Source organism: Pleurodeles waltl, chromosome 10 (genome assembly GCF_031143425.1).
Source record: "Pleurodeles waltl isolate 20211129_DDA chromosome 10, aPleWal1.hap1.20221129, whole genome shotgun sequence".
Lineage (NCBI taxonomy): Eukaryota > Metazoa > Chordata > Amphibia > Caudata > Salamandridae > Pleurodeles > Pleurodeles waltl.
In genome coordinates, this window is record NC_090449.1 from 1,048,915,456 (window position 1) to 1,048,932,339 (window position 16,884).

General features: G+C 44.8%; 1 protein-coding gene across 1 annotated transcript; it reads right to left on the reverse strand.

The window, feature by feature from the left end:
• Positions 1-1,231: 1,231 nt before the first annotated feature.
• Positions 1,232-11,799, reverse strand: LOC138260852 (probable alpha-ketoglutarate-dependent hypophosphite dioxygenase). The gene is made up of 6 exons (XM_069209274.1): positions 11,670-11,799; positions 7,177-7,393; positions 6,640-6,731; positions 5,633-5,772; positions 4,274-4,378; positions 1,232-1,426 (listed from the first exon to the last, which is right to left on the reverse strand). The coding sequence occupies exons 1-6, from the start codon at positions 11,797-11,799 to the stop codon at positions 1,319-1,321; spliced, it is 792 nt and encodes a 263-aa protein (XP_069065375.1). The 3' UTR covers positions 1,232-1,318.
• Between the last annotated feature and the right edge of the window lie 5,085 nt (positions 11,800-16,884).

Consider the following 16,884-nt stretch of genomic DNA (forward strand, 5'->3'; position numbering starts at 1 on the left):
TATATTAGTATTGATATAATTATAATTAGTCAATTTTTATTTAATTCAATTATATATCTACTAGAGTTTAATATATATTTATTTTTTGTTTACATTTTATGTAAAGTTGCATACATCATTTATTATTTAATATTACATTTCTATTGACCTATTAGTATCATATATGTTAGTTTTAAAACATTTTTTAAAGTACACGTCTTATTTCAATGTTACTTGAATGGTAAATACTTTTAAATATACTTCCCTGCGTGTTTCCCTTATTTGTAACCATTATATTCTTGTAGTAGATATTATTTGGTCTTTTCAAAGTAATTATTCAATGTCAATATTTTGTCCTTTAGGTTTTTGCCACAACATTTTTGTATTGGGATTTCTTTTAGCCTTAGTATTGTGTAATTGAAGTGTTGACATGGAAGGACTTCTACTGATCCATTTAACCGTTCCTTCTTTCCTTGGTCTCTCAGCCCTTTAACAGCAGGTAGACCACAGGGCTGATCTCTAAGGACATGGAATGGCCATGAAGAGATTTGATAGTGTAAGTGGTAGTTTGCCCCCCACTGACTGACCACACATCAGCACCCCCTGTGGCCATGGGAGGGATGGGGCATTTAGTTCATCCAGAAGGGTCTCAGACATCACCTCCCACCAGCCCAGAGGCCCTGGGCACAGTATTGTTTCTCTGACTCTCCATCGAGGAGCAGCAGTAGGATATGGGTGAGGGACCTGGGTCTTGCATCTGTGCCAGGAGACACATGTCACAGTATTTCTCAGCAGCTGGGCTGCATCCCAAACACAATGCATATGAATTTGTGAAGCTTAGTGAATTTCAAGGCGTAGAACACATAAAAAGGCTCATAATACTTAGTAATTGTATATATTTAATATACTCCTTAATGAGGCAAAACTATACAACTTAAATAAATTAAATATTGACAAACAACTGAGAATCCACGACACAAGTACAGTGCAGAGCACCCATTGGCCATATCTCAGTTGTCTTATAAAACTGTAATATAGAGAATAAGTAACATTATTAAGTTCTGAAACATATTGCTATTTAAATTAACAGTACCTTCCACAGTGTTGTGAGAGTCAGGCATTCCTGGACTTTATATCCTTCATTTAGCATTTGCATTACAAAATGTAAAGCCTGAGGTATGAAATTCAAACCATCGCGTCTCTAGCCAAGGTGCAAGTTAGCCGCAGTGCACCATCATTTATTACTCTTGAATATCGATGCCAATAATCAATCCCCCCTGTACAGCAGGCAGGGCAGTGTTTTCGGTCACTGCTCTGCTTGCATAAGTGTTGCTGGGGTTCAGGAAGTCTTGCAGAACAAGCTCGGTGCGTGATCTTCAAAATGCTTGTATCCATCTGTCCCGGCGACCAAGACTGTGGCAGGAAAGGAGCGAGGGCGCGCGGGGTCCTGGAACCAAAGAGTAGAGAACAACATCAGGATGAGGGGGTTTACCATTGGCAGACACGTAAGGCGTTTCCACAGGATCACCGATCGTTGCTTAATGGTTCTCTCAAGGTCCCGCCCATTCTTCGATTTAAATCCAAGGCTCAATGGCTCATGTGAAGGTGGCGCAGTGAAGCATCCTTTAAAGGTCGGCAGATGCCCGGTCCACCCATTTCCAGGTTTCCCCAACACATTCAGAGGCTATAGGCCTGATTTAGATTTTGGCGGACTCGTTACTCCCGTCCGTCAAAATCTAAATCCTATAGGATATAACGGGATTTACATTTCGGCGGACAGGCTGTCCTCATTGTGACGGAGTAACCTGTTCACTCAAATCTAAATCAGGCCCTAAATTTGCAATTACAGAACCTCTCCGAACTCCTCTATGCTTCACTATTAAAACACCTTCCCCGGAGTCCACTACGCGCCACAAGCTCCACCATCAAAAGCACCTTCCCCGGAGTCCACTACGCGCCACAAGCTCCACCATCACAATCACCTTCCCAGGAGTCCACTAAACTCCACCATCACAAACACCTTCCCAGGAGTCCACTAAACTCCACTAAGCTCCACCATCACAAACACCTTCCCAGGAGTCCACTAAACTCCACTAAGCTCCACCATCACAAACACCTTCCCAGGAGTCCACTAAGCTCCACCATCACAAACACCTTCCCAGGAGTCCACTAAACTCCACTAAGCTCCACCATCACAAACACCTTCCCAGGAGTCCACTAAGCTCCACTATCACAAACACCTTCCCAGGAGTCCACTAAACTCCACTAAGCTCCACCATCACAAACACCTTCCCCGGAGTCCACTAAACTCCACTAAGCTCCACCATAAAAAGCACCTTCCCAGGAGTCCACTAAACTCCACTAAGCTCCACCATCACAAACACCTTCCCAGGAGTCCACTAAACTCCACTAAGCTCCATCATCAAAAGCACCTTCCCAGGAGTCCACTAAACTCCACTAAGCTCCACCATCACAAACATCTTCCCAGGACTCCACTAAACTCCACTAAGCTCCACCATCACAAACACCTCCCAGGAGTCCACTAAGCTCCACCATCAAAACACCTTCCCAGGAGTCCACTAAACTCCACTAAGCTCCACCATCACAAACACCTTCCCAGGAGTCCACTTGGTGCAGGTCTGTTAACTGAACATCACCACAAACTCACCCTATTTAGGATGGGCCTCCTAATGAGCTCCCAGCCCAGAATCATTCTGCAAGATATATTGGCCTCCGGTAAGGAAAAAATACATTTCTCTGACATGCTGGGAGGAAACTCCAACCTGTCAGGGGCATTGAGTTTCTACTATTTTCGAAAATAAACCTCACTCTCGGGGTTTGTCTGAAAGAAATGCTGACCAGTCTGGCATGAAACCATGGTAGGCTGGTTGGCATTGTGTATCTTGGCTGGAACTTTGACTTTGTTGGTTAAACCGCAATTGGGGCAGCCAAGGCATGGCCCCAACCACCACAGGGGCTTGACGACCCACCAGCCTAACTTTAAATAAGGCTCTATGGCCTATATTTATACTTTTTTAGTGCCGCATTTGTGTCATTTTTGTATGCAAAAGTGGCGCAAACTTACAATATATAATTGTATTTTGTAAGTTTGCGTCGCTTCTGCATCAAAAAATGACGCAAATGTGGTGCAAAAAAAGTATAAATATGGGCCTATGTTAGGTTCTGTGGCATGCAGACATAAAACAGTGCCTAACCTTGAACATCCTACAAAACCTACCTCTTCCTCTAACAAACTGTCTAGCAAACAAACCTCTGCAAAACTACTTGGCCCCCAAATTAACCTCCAAATTTGCTACTTTCAAAAACTATTAATAGTCCTAAATTTATTGAACCCTAAAACCTATGAACTTCTAAAACATTCCTAATCTCCAAAGTACCTAACTTCCAAAACAGTTTTAGCTTCATTTTCCCAACTACTTAACCATCGAAATGAAATCCTCTTCTGAGCTAACTAGCATCGAAAACTAACAGACTTATATAATGTTCTAATGCTTTGAACTGTGCAACTTCCAAAACTAACCTGCACAATGTGCTGATCTCCACATTAGTTAATCTCCAAAACTGATTACCCATGAAAACATAGTATACAATAAAACAGCATAACCTCAATAAATGATTACCCCCCCCCCCAAAACGTACTAAAGTCTACAAACACCCATCACTGATTAGTCTCCAAAAGATGGTAAATATCAGATTTACATAAATCCAGAAACTACCAGACACAAATCAGCAGTGCTAGGCATTCCTTACAAAAAGATGATTGTCCTCATTGCAAGTTGAGTTTTGTTCCCTTTTGAGGTCAGTGCCTGGGCCAGCACTATGCAGATGGTACAGTTTCCATTTTGTAGGAAGCTGTGTGGCATATTAGACTGTTCTGCTGCTTATATGTGAACATCTACTTGTATACCCAATAATTTAAGCAGTCCATTTTTCTTCATTTTCAGCATACGGAATACAAAACTACCTTCTAGTTGTGTTTGTTTAATTGTCGATAAAGCATCTAACAGTACACAGACAATTAAAGACCGTCTCTGGGGCTGCAAGTACAGGCTTCAGAAACTATTAGGATTTCATACTGGTATGTCCTAAATGCGTCCTAAAAGTTGCCATGGCAACAGATGCTCACTTTCAGCCCATTGTTTTGAAATTTTAAAAGGTCTGAATTCTGAAAGTGCCCAATGAGACTATTCTATGCTTGGTTTCTGGTTGGCTGGACTTGCACCTGAACTGATTGATGTTTTGTCCAATTCTCATAACCTTCCACTCTACTCACCTCCACGGGATAGGCTGAAGTGGGGATATAGCGGATCACAAATCCGCATCTTCTCCTGTGGGACATGTTGGGCTCGCTCGCATGGACCGTCAGCCCATCGTGGATCTGTAAGGACAAGAGGATGGCATTAAATACAGAGGAGAGGACAGGCAAGCTGGAGGTTTATAAGAAGATGGAGCTGAGGCAAAGAAGGGTCTGCCACATTGCAGCAGGAAGTGAAATGGGAAGACCACAGGGGTTAAGGTCCCTACTTGCTGTCAGTATGTAGTTCTTCATAATTATTGTTTTTATAATGAGAGATCATTAGCACAGCAAGGCTCAGATCACAGCTATATATTTCATCTATTTACATCTCGTTGGGAACACGGCACAGTAAGAGTGAAGATACTGGCAAAATGGAAGTGCTGCTCTCTCTCGAGGGATCCTGTGGACAAAAGTGTGTTTTTGTGTTCATGGAATTAGTGTATTGTTTCAACCAATGATCATCCAAAGTGCATGCAAACAGAGCAACAGAGCATGACACACTCAGAAAGGTCGAGTTTTTTTCTGTTTCTTTAATTTTATAAATTTCTATGTGTCCAATATATGTATTTACTCTTGATCTCGAATTTACAGATTTTGTCTTGGCACTGCAGGAAATGCCACATACCTGTTTGTCCCTGCAGTAGAATTGTCAATAAAGGGATTTAACACAAATCTAAAAACATTATGAAATTTACATATCACTTGTTTTATTATTCCTTGAATATTATTTTTGTTCAGGGGAAGCAAGCAATCATGCAAAGAGTGTGTTAGATGGCTGTTTGAGTTTTATGGAGTATATAGTGTATATTATAAGAAGAATAAATTGGCTGGTAAATTTGATACAAGGCATATGCTGAACTTCCTAAGTCGACTATACATAGACTACAGCTGATGCAACATGCGACGTTCACCTGATGCATAATTTAAAGAAGAAAGGTCCTTTTAGGAAGCTCACGACTTATTTACAGGTTCTCAGTCCAAGAGCGAACTCTCTTTAAATCGTGCCTGACTGATACATCTTTCATCTAGAGTTGCCGTGTTTTCTGAGTTGTTCACTTTTAGAACTCCTATTTCACCTTATCTAAGAGAAAAATATTTCTGCACTTAGGATGCCCAGGCCTTGATTGGCCTTCCTTGACAATTCCAGACTGTCCCTGCATCTATTTCCCTCAGTCACCAGCTCAAGGCTCATTTGTTTTAGGCAACTGTTCTAGATCACCACTCCTTAGAGGCTCTGTTACGGTTCAGTGTGCTTGGCAAATACCTATAGTAAGTCAGTCCATCAATCAGTTAAAATAGAATGTGCAGGAGAACAAAAGAGTAAGCTGCACTTACCGACATCTGTCCGGCTTTGAGAGGACACTCCACCGCGCTCTCTGGATCCACCAGATGCCGGGGAATCTCTTGATTTGCAGTTAGCATGTTCCCGGGGACGATGGCCGTTTGGTGTTCCAGGACGCCCCGCGTGTGGCTTCCTGCACAGGACACAGATTGAGCATCAACATGGTCATTGTTTCCTGATCGTGCCCCCTGTTCAGACTACCTCTGTACCCCGGCCACAGATTCTTAACATGAAAGAGCAGACCTTGAACAACTAGGTTCTGCCTCTTCCACAAGCCTCCACCTAGGACCCATCACATGCCTGTTCTACTTGCCTCTTCCCCCCTCCTCACCCATCACCCTCATGCTTCTGGGTACTTCTGCTGTGTCTCTACCTTCATAATAATTAGAAGAAAGCAGTTTTGTAGTGTTAGATAGGATTTATACAGTAGCCACATAGAATTGAGAGCCTTTCAGAACATTGATGCTGAGGAGGAGAAGTTTGGTTGAGAATGGTGTAGACACTCAAGTAGAAGAAAGGGGCAAGGCCAACAAAAACTTTGAAGGAAGTGGGGTTTTTGGGCGCCGCTGGAACTAGAGAAAGCTTTGTCTATGATGAGGGCTGGGTGGAAGGCTGTCTTCGAGGAAGGTCTCCTGGCATGACAGGACTTTTCTGCCCCTTTTTGTGTTAAATTCCCATATCCCTAACTCTAGTAAGTTATTTGAGTCCAGGTGGCATTACAGCTGATAGAACCATTGCAGAAGTGAATCTGACTCTATTTCTTCTGTCTCAGACCCTAATGAACATCCAACTGATGCAACTATTCTTCAGGTGTCCAACCTTTACCTCTCTCTGCACTGAGGGAACCTAGTAACTATACAGACAATTCCCCTACTTTATAACCTTTGCCGAGTTACTCTTTAGGACACAATAGCTCTTTGCTAAATGCACGGGGGATCTTTCATTCTTTATTTGTCCCTGGTCTCAGAATGATGCTTTGCACACACCCATAAATCCATACCTGGAATAACCTGAAGGACACAATTTTCTGTGTCTACGTCATCCAGGGCGAGCCAGACTGAGGCCACTGGCCCTCCCTCGAAGCCCCAATACCTGTCAGAGGTAACAGAATGACTAGCTGTAATACATTAACTGAACGCCAATACATCCTCGGTCAGGGCTGATATTGTCAAAGCAGCTTAGCTATTAATGGCCCTCGCATAGTGCTTGTAATAATGATTGAAGATTTCTGGCACTCACAAATAGTGATATATTAACTGTGAGGCATAATGTCAGCCAAACATTGGTTTTGTGAGAGAAAGAAATTGTAAGTAGACTTTTTGGGAAATTTTCCTTCAACTTAACAAGTGAAGCATGTTTAGGAGCAATTGGCACTTATCTTAAAGACTAAATCAAATTCACAAATTCCAAGTCTCTTGAAATTACAAAATGACAGGGACCAATGACGCCTGCACTGTTGACATTTTTCAGACCTCGAGTTTAAACCTCCATTTGGACCCAAGTTGTGAGGATCTGGTGCGCCTGCGCGTTTGCTTACTTGATGTCCTGGTGCCAGGCCACGTAGGGCACCACGTAATCCCTGCGTGGAACGTCGGAGGAGGGGTATTTACAGATGAACCGGGAGTCTAGCAAGATAATATCTGGACCCAGCACAGCAGTGATGACTTTCAGAATGTCCGGGTGGGCGGCCAGGTCCATCACCCAAGGGTAGGCCTGGTGGGTATTGTGTAGGCTGTACTGGATGTGCTCCTTACCTGTGTGATGCAAGGAAGAAACAGCTCAGTTTCTTGTGCTAAATGGAGGTTCAGGTGTGTGCCCAACTCACAGGGTCACCAGGAGCGCGTTGCCGCGTCTGGTTGAGTTGTCATCCAGGATAAGAGTGGGCAAATGTTATTTTTTCTTATTTACATACATCTTGATTTGAGATTTTAAAAAAATCATGCCGTTTCAAAACATTTATTATGGGGGCATATCTAATACATTTGCAATTGAGAATTACTATTTCTGAAAAAAAAAGTTTGGCGGAATTGTTTGTTTTTTGGAAAATCCGTTGTTTTCTCTGATAAACAGTTTTTTTTTTTTAGGAACTGATTAATGTAATAGAATATAAATTGGGTGTTTGAAGAACCACCTCATAATTGAAGGAAACCGATCTGTTTTTATGACAAAATGATTTTGCATTTTTCACACTCAAGCTTTTTGAGTGAGGCGTTAGGTTTTCAATTCACAAAAAGTTTGCTTTTGAGCTAGCGTGTAATCACATATATCTGTGCTGATTGCAGAAATGCTCTAGCCACTAAATTTGCAATGCCTGTTAAAGGTATTTGAGGGGCACAGCAATTTTGTGATGCAATCAGCGAAATTATGAGTTTGTTGCATTTGGCACCTAATCAATTGCCTGTTGCATAATTTGAAGATTTCAGCAGAATAAAATGTTACTACCTGAAATTGATCAAAAGTTACTAAAACACTGACACATATAATGCTGAGCAGTGGCAGGCCCTTTGCAAACGGTATCTGGTCATCTCCATTAAAGTGGTCCTCCTGTGATGCATCATTCCAGTGCCCTGGGCACAGCTCAGACCCTCCTCCAGGAAGCAGTTGACAGACATTACTACTGCCAGCTGTGGCCCAAGTGGGCGGGATCGGAGGGGCAGGCCACGCCCATTCTTTTATGATTTATGAAACATCGGTCCCCTACTTTTTTAAAAAGACAACCATCCTGGACGATAAATTCCACAGTTTAAATGCCTCAGCTGAAGTGTCCTTCAGTGAGAAAGAGACCTTTCCTGCCAGGGCGCTGCCTGCCTGAAAGAAATGCAAATGTGCGCTGCGAGTTAATGGGCAAATGTAAAGGATGCTTTGGGGCTGGTACTGGCTTTACTTGGCCTACTCACTCTAAGCTTTGTGATGACAAAGAATTATTATTCTGGAGTGGTTGTGCAAAGAGCTAACAACTGGCTTGTGAAGTGCGTGCTTTGAATTGTAATTGTATTTATATCACGCTTACTATACCTGGAAGCGTTGAAGGGACGGTATTGTAAAAAATACACTACGTACACTCTTGGTATTACTAAAATCTATATTTTGGAAACACCATTTTATCTTAAACATTTAGCGCATTTGGTAGCAGTCTATCTTATTCTGTGTGTAATGCAAGTTGAAAATAATGACTTACATGTTCACAGTGCTTTCTGTCACCGGGTGTGACCTTGTAGCACAAAAAATACGCGTTACTTCACTGCACTAACCAAGACTTAATTCTATGGCCCTGTGGTTAAACCCCTTCAGGGCATTAACTAATACAGGGTTCATAATGTAGTATAGTGCATTTCCCAATAAGTAACAACTTTTTCAATTTATTTTTCATTTAAGCTGCATGTTCATGTATATGTAGCTACCTGACGGTGAAAGAAGAAAAAAAACTTACAGAATATTTTATTTTTTTAGCCACACCTTGACCCCGCCCCCACGCTCACTGACACCCCTACTGCATGCAGCATTGCAGTTCCCATACTTTTTTTAATGCACTTCGACCGCTGTGCTGCAGCATCATTTCAAGCCTGAGGTTGTAAAGACTGAACAGTGGGGTCGGGGGGGGGAGTGGGAGGATTAATACAGTTCTGTATGGTATGCTTTGCATATGTACATATAATTACAATTATGTAAGAATTAGCAGGGATGTAACTTCGGGGGGGTCTGGGATGTTGCACCCCCTCAAATAAATGTCTTTTCTGATAAATAGTTGGGTACAGGTGCTTTCAGTGGGGTATGGTGAGGTGCCGGTTGGATTTCACCAGGAATTTTTGCATACACATAGACAAAAACACGCACACACAGTCTCTCCATCTCTGTTTTGAAAGTCCTCAAAATATTGGTTATTTTACAAAATGTTGTGATTTATCCCTTATTATGTCTACCCATCCAAATTTCTCTTCTGCCCATTGTCCGTCAGCCTCTCTCATGCACCCTGCTTGTCATATAATGTATTTAACATTATGTATCACCCTGATTGTCAGAAATTCTGAAGCCCACACCCCCACTTCTCCCGAAGCTACGCCCCTGAGAATTAGGAATGTCTCCTGTGACTTACGCTTGCGAACCCCCCCCCCCACTGTCCTCAAAGGTGCGTAGTTGCTGGCAGGGCCTGGTGTTCTAGTTAAGGCACCTCTGCTCTCACAGTGTACAGCATTGCCATCACAATAAAGACACACGCACACTGATGCACACACTGACAAAGACAAAAGGTCTGGATTGTGCGTAAAATCGAGGAAGCTTGGATTTGTAAATAGGATGGAGGAAGGCCCTTTTGCTAGAGTGCATGTTGTATTTTGTGAACATGCTAATAAACATTTGAAGCCGGAAGAATACAAAGTAAAAATAGTGAAACGGTCAAAATATGTTTATGAAAATGTGTTTTTAGAGTATTGAGTCCTGCAATGGTGTTTGCTGGAGGTAGAAATGTCTTCTAATCTAATGTATACATTAAGGCGCTCCAGACCTCCCAAATGATGGTACCTTGCACAATATTTATCAGGCGTTGTTCACTAATGTGGCCCTCATGCTTACTCTCAGTTGCAGTTAACATGTTTTCACATTTACTCTTCCCTTCTTTTCAGTCATAGCATATCTTATGTATTTGCAATCATTACATTCACCAATAATTTCTTGCTTGGTGCCCCTCGGATGTAGTGTTCATGAGGCTAGTGTGCATAGCAGGTGATGAGTCAGTGTTTCTAGGATGTAGCTGACTGTACTGGTCAACTCTTTCAGCATAATGGTTGCCATGCAACCTGTGGGGCTAGGGTACCAAAGATGTAGTTTAGTGAGGTGGTGCAGTCCTAAGTACTTCAGGGATGCAGTGTAGAGTGTTGGGTGAGTGTCCCTAAGATGCAGCTTGGTGTGGTGGTCTAGTCATAAGTCCCTCAGAGATGCAGAGTGGTGTGGTGACCTAGTCATAAGTGCTTCAGAGATGCTGCATAGTGTGGTGGTCTAGTCATAAGTACTTCAGGGATGCAGCGTAGTGTGGTGTTCTAGTCATAAGTGCTTCAGGGATGCAGCGTAGTGTGGTGGTCTAGTCCTAAGTGCTTCAGGGATGCAGCGTAGTGTGGTGGTCTTGTCTTAAGTGCTTCAGGGATGCAACGTAGTATGGTGGTCTAGTCTGTGGTGGGTCAGTGTTCCTAAGATGCAGTTCAATGTTCAGTGTGGTGATCTAGTCTTAAGTGCTTCAAGGATGTGGCAGAAAGTGTTGAGTTATTGTTCTTAAGGTACAGTTCACTGTGGTGGTCTAGTCTTTAGTGCCTCAGGGATGCAGTGAAGTGTGTTGGGTTAGTGTTCCTAGGAAGCGGTTCGGTGTGTTGCTCTAGTTTTTAGTGCTTCAGGGGGTTCATCACAGTGTACTAGGTTAGGGTTTCTTAGATGTAGTTCACTTTGGTGATCTAGTCCCAAGTGCAGTGTGATGAACATTATGGGCCTGATTACAACTTTGGAGGATGTGTTAATCCGTCCCAAATGTGACGGATATACCACCAGCTGTATTACGAGTTCCATAGGATATAATGGACTCCTAATATGGCTGGTGGTATATCCGTCATTTTACCGTCACTTTTGGGACGGATTAACACCTCCTCCAAAGTTGTAATCAGGCCCTATGTGCCTTTTTGCTGTACATGTGTGATGCTGGCATGCACAGTAAATGCTCTCCTTAGCCTAACCTAAACGGTGGTGGCACCTGGCAGATGTTATACTTACTGATAATTCTGCTGTACAGATGTGGTAATTTATACACACATTTATCATAACTACATACAAACTTGCACATTTCGAGTATTCATTGCAGTCTGCAGCACCGTCCCCTGCTGGAATGCACATTACACCTGCTGTCCGAATACAGCAACACGGATGCATCTTTTGCATTTCCAAGAGGACATTGTGTGATTTAGCGTCTGAGTGTTTCACTTGTAAGTGACTGATTTGTGCACAAAGGTGTGCAAAACCATTTATGAACTGGGCCCTGCCCTTGGCACTCACCGTATTCCTCCTCCAGCTTCTCAAAGGCCATCCTGGTAGCCTCCAGCTCCTCGGTGCCCAGCACGGGTAGTCCGGAGAGGAAGCCATGGGCATCGTAAAATGTCTTCACCTGCACAGCCTCTGCAGTCATGATGAGCTTAGAAACCGCTGCTTCTGGGAGCTGTGTTCCTCTGCTCCGAAGCTGCAGGAGTTGCAGGTGTGCTGGCTGTTAGTGATTTGTCGCCCTCTGCCAGCTGTGGATGCCCCTCCATCCTCTGCCTCAGCTATTTATGTGTCTCTGGAGCCTCAGGACCCACCCTGGCTATAAATTATCAGTGAGATCCTTTCTACTTTAGGGCTTTACAACAGGTGACATAGCACAGTAATCATGTGCATGACTCCGGAGGAATTTCCGTCTCCACCTTCAGAAATCTGTGCCAAGTTTGGGTTGATTTTGAAGGAGAGAAGAGGCCTTCGTTTGCACGAGAGATTGTCCACACCTCGCTTTAACAACTCATAAAACTTGGATAAGAACCCATTAATGCTCACCACAAGAGGTCATTTGCCTTGCATAGGAGCTTCCATAGAAGGTTATTCACCAACATCCCCAGGGTAAGATTTGCTAAGACTCACATAGCGCTGTGTTGCATAGCATTGTGTGAGAATGCGTTGCAGTTGGACATGGCTCTCTGGAGGGAATAAAACGTAAATCTTTTTGCTTTTTCCTCCCAGCCCATGCTGTCTCCCTGTGCTGGACTTTAGGACTCTGGACACTTTCTTCCTGTCTGGCAGAGGGGAAGTGAGCCCCATCCTACCTAAGGTAGGGTGGTGGGGGACAAACGTGACTGGAGGATCACACCCCAGCTAGCCCCATATGATAGGGGTACAAGATACGGGGAGAGGTGGCCTGTGGTTGTGGGGGGACACGGCCCTGATTGCCAAGGGTAATTCTGGTGCATATGGTGCCCTCATTGTCAACCCCGTTGGCCATGTCCGAGGCATGATTAGTTGGCCTGCGGGTGCCTGCGCTAAGGATAGGGATCTCCTGAAGGGGCCTAGACCTGAGTGGGCTCTACACCATCCCTGGAGGGCCCCAGAAGAGGGGTCAGTGTTCGGCATCGAGCCGAGCAAGCACATCCCCATGGATGCGCCCTAGTAGGGGAAGACCTCTACGGGCGTTGGGGGAAGTCCTCTATTAAAGGGGAGCTGGCCAGATCCCAAAGGTGTAGCCGGTTCCCTGATACAAAGGAATGGGTCACAGGCACTGCCCCCCTGTTTGAGCAGGGTGGCGATGCAAGCACAGGTGCTCCCCGAGTGGGGAGACCGTGCTGGCCAGTGTGGGCGGGACTAGTCATGATTGGACCTGGAGTGTGCCTTAGGCCTGGAGGGCCGGGTACAATATGGATCTAGCACAACCGGCCCGTTCGACCATACCAACACACTGGATACTCCCTGTGTGGTGTACTGGTGCAGTAACCCAGAAGGTGCCTGAACACATTTGGGCACCATAGAACCCAAGAGCCTAGGGGCTTGGAGTGCTTCCCCTCTGCCAATGCAGAGTGAAAGTGCCCATTCTATCCATGCAGTTTGGAAACTGGTACCACTGCCCATGTCCAATCATAGGGGCTCAGAGCACTTCCCTTCTGCCAATGCAGACTGAAAGTGCCCATGCCATCCATACAGTTTGGAAACTGACACTGCTGCTCTTGTGCAGGTTTGAGTATCCAGGCCGGGCCAGGAATGGATGGGGGTTGGCCTCTCTGATCCGGGCACCCATGTCTACGACCGGGTGGGGTGGTTCCTATATGAAAACACAAGTGGACGGAGTGACCATGGTGCATGCATTCATGCACTAGTTTTTCATAGTAGGAACGGAGCCTGAGGGCTGAGGCCAACCGAGGTGCACAAGCACAGTGGTGGTGGCTGTAGCCGAAGTATCAGCTGCCTTGGCAGGATGGTGTTTGCACCAGTGTATAAGTGCCTAGGATGTGCAGAACACCCGCGCATGTTCACACTACCTATAAGAACTGCTCTACCCATATAGTGATATGGAGTGCCAAGGCTTATAAAGTCCGGTTGCAATAGTGGATTGCAGGGGAGCAGCCTTATACTGTTTGGTATCATTGGAGTCAGGATGACAAACCTGAGTCGTTGGTAACAGTAGTTTTGTCATACATGCGTAGGAAGTGCAACTTCTAGGAAGTGGACATTTCTAGGGGTTGGGACTGGTTCTGATTCCTTGCAAATGAGGCTTCATTCCTTAGGTCCCAGCAAAAGAGCAAATCTGCACATTCCCCAGATGACCACTATAACATCCAGGCATCCAGAATGACAGATCCCTGCCATTTGGAGCCTGGTGAGATAGATGGGGGAGAGGTTGTGACATTTGGCCTCCTGGAGCCAGAGCTTGGTACCCATAAATATAAAATTCTGCATTCCAGGACCCCAGGGCACACAAGGAGGAAATTTAGGAGAGACATTGTCTCTTTCCTTACTCCCCTCAGCACCCCCCTACCGCCACTATGTTTGTGCCATATCTAAGATACAGCGCACGGTGGCGCAGGGTAGGGAACAGTAGCGTCAAAATTGTTGACGCTATTACTGTACTGTTCAGGGATAGCTCCAAAATGTTGGCACTAAACCTGACCAGTACATGGGGGCCCATTGTAAACAATGGCGTGCCCCCTTTTAACGCCTGCTTTGAGCAGGCATTAAAAGTGCCAAACAAGATATCTCTTAGATCTTTTCACCCCCCCTAACGAGGAAACGTCCCTTTTGCATCCATTATGCATGGCGCACGCATACTGTAGCGCAAAGGGTTACAAAGTGACACAATGCATGCATTACACCACTTTGAAAATTTAGCGCAGGGGAAAAGGCCACCTCAGTGCTGCCTTAGCGTCACAAAAAATTATGCTAAGATGACACTAAAGTGGCACTAGCCCCTCTTAAATCTGGTCCTAAATCTGAAGACCGGACACACTAGGTGTGGGGTGGCAACGTACTGCTCGCATAACTGGTGGGTGGCCCTTCATTTTGAAACCACTGCACTCCGAGATGGCTTGTGAAGTAAACAGATCACTGTTGCGGAACCCTGCTTGGGCCTTGTTGAGGTTGAGTGGGAAGATTTTCTCTCATGTGACCTTGGGTTGCATGTTCTTTGTTTGCGGTGCCCATTCATAGGTTGGAGCCTGCTGAGGTGTGGGTTCAACCTGAGGAGTGCTTTACGTGGCCTAGTACATCAGGAGTGCCCAGTACTGCTAAGGTCATAGCATACTGGGCAGCGTACCTCAATCCAGAGGGGTACGGCACTCTGCACTTTCTACATCGGACATTCCTGTCTGGGGCCCTGGAAGTTCAAAGGCATCAGACAGGGTGTCTCCAGTCTGGATGCACGGACCTGGTAACTTCTTGTGTACAACCTGAAGTGTTGAGGGTGAGTCGAGTCAACATGCCCCAACGGCGCCTCTCCATTCCGGAGGTGCTGAAGTTAGATACTATTTGGCAACATTGGACTGTCTGGTGGGGCTCGGCGGCACCTCAGAGTCTAACGGTTGGCCCCGGTGACCATCCACCTGTGTTTTGCAGATCTCTGAGTGAACCTCCTATTTAAAGCATGAACGTCACCTCCTTAATAGTTTACTGGCTGTTGTCTTTCTGGTCCCCCACCTTGACCCCAGCACCTGGGGATCTGTGACTTAGCCGGGGACGACTGAGGGCCCAGGAGAAAGCACTATAATCTCTGGGGTTGTAGTGGGGCGAGGTTAATTGGAGGCTGGTTGACAAGTGGAGGGGGGTTGGGTCCCATAGGGTTAGCAAGCGTATGGGCAACCACTTTCCAGGTATCAGGGCATCGCATTTGGGTGTCAGAAACTAGAGCGTACAAAAGTGTGTGTGCGCGTACCTGCGATAACTGATACCTGTGCCCCATGCCTAGGTGCAGGGTGGTTGTGAGGGAGTGAGCCTGAGGGAGAATGAGTGAGTGCTGGGGCAGCACTGTGGTGTTGCTGGGTACTTGGGTTGTGCCAGGAAATTCATAAGGATGGCATCACATTTTACTAGTGCAGCTGAGGACATGGGTCTAGGTGGAAATGTGGTTATAATATGATTTACATTTCTGCTGCTACTCTCAACCCGGGGCACACTCTGGATTGAACTTGTTACAGTGATCATGGGTAATGTGAGGGTGGGCCTAGTGCTGACAAGGGTGGGCACCTTATCCAGCTGCGGAGATGGAATGAGTGTTCGCCTCCAATGTATCTACAGTAATCAGCGTTCAACGCTGTTCGGCCTATTATTATGTGTTGCATTTTTCATTGAGATTCATGCCCAGGTTTGCATTCCATATTATTGTGTGTTGTACGATCATTGACATTTACGCTGAGATCGCATTGTAATCAAACTGTGTTAATCATGTGTGTGTGTTGAATACAGGTTACTATACATGCAACCCGTGTGAAGTCTCTTTTTGGGGTCGTTCAGCAGGGGCGTTGTGGGAACGTGCAGTGCTGCTGCTTTACACATTACCTCCTAGATAAGCCTGACTTCTCCGTGCCAAGCTACCCAAGGGTGAGTGCGGGTTATCTGGCAGGTGTACTTGATCACACCGGACAGGAGTGGCACATTCTGCCTGGCGGGACGTATGCTTTAGCCAGCCGGACTAATCCGCCTCCAACAGTTGTGCTTTGTTACGTTACTTTCGTCATCATAGTTGTGCTGTATTTACTATACAGTATCAACAACGTCTCAACAGGTATCAGTCAAGGTTATGATTGAAACAATGTAATAAATACAAGAAAACAAAATTGCAAAGAGGGAAGTTGAAGTTAGACATTGTAAACATATTTAGTGATCATTGGGCACGTAATTAGAACACAACCACATTTTCTCAAAAATGAGTGCAGTGAATAAGAAAAAGTGAACACCTAGTGCTCGTGAATAGGTGCCCGTGAACGGCGCATGTGAAGCACACACAAAAACAAATAAGAAGAATACAGCGTGTTGGCAAGCTTCCACGATTTTAGCACATATATTTCAACAATATAAATAAAAATGAGAATATCATGTAATAAAAAATGAAAAGCCAAATTTCGATGCTTTAATTGTCCATTATTTACTATATCTAACTTGAAGCTTCCTCTTTACAATGTAGATTTTTCTAATAATTTATGAAGGAAAGTCTTAATTTTATTAAAGACACGGAGGCGAGTATTATGCTTATCTTGTTGAAAAAATG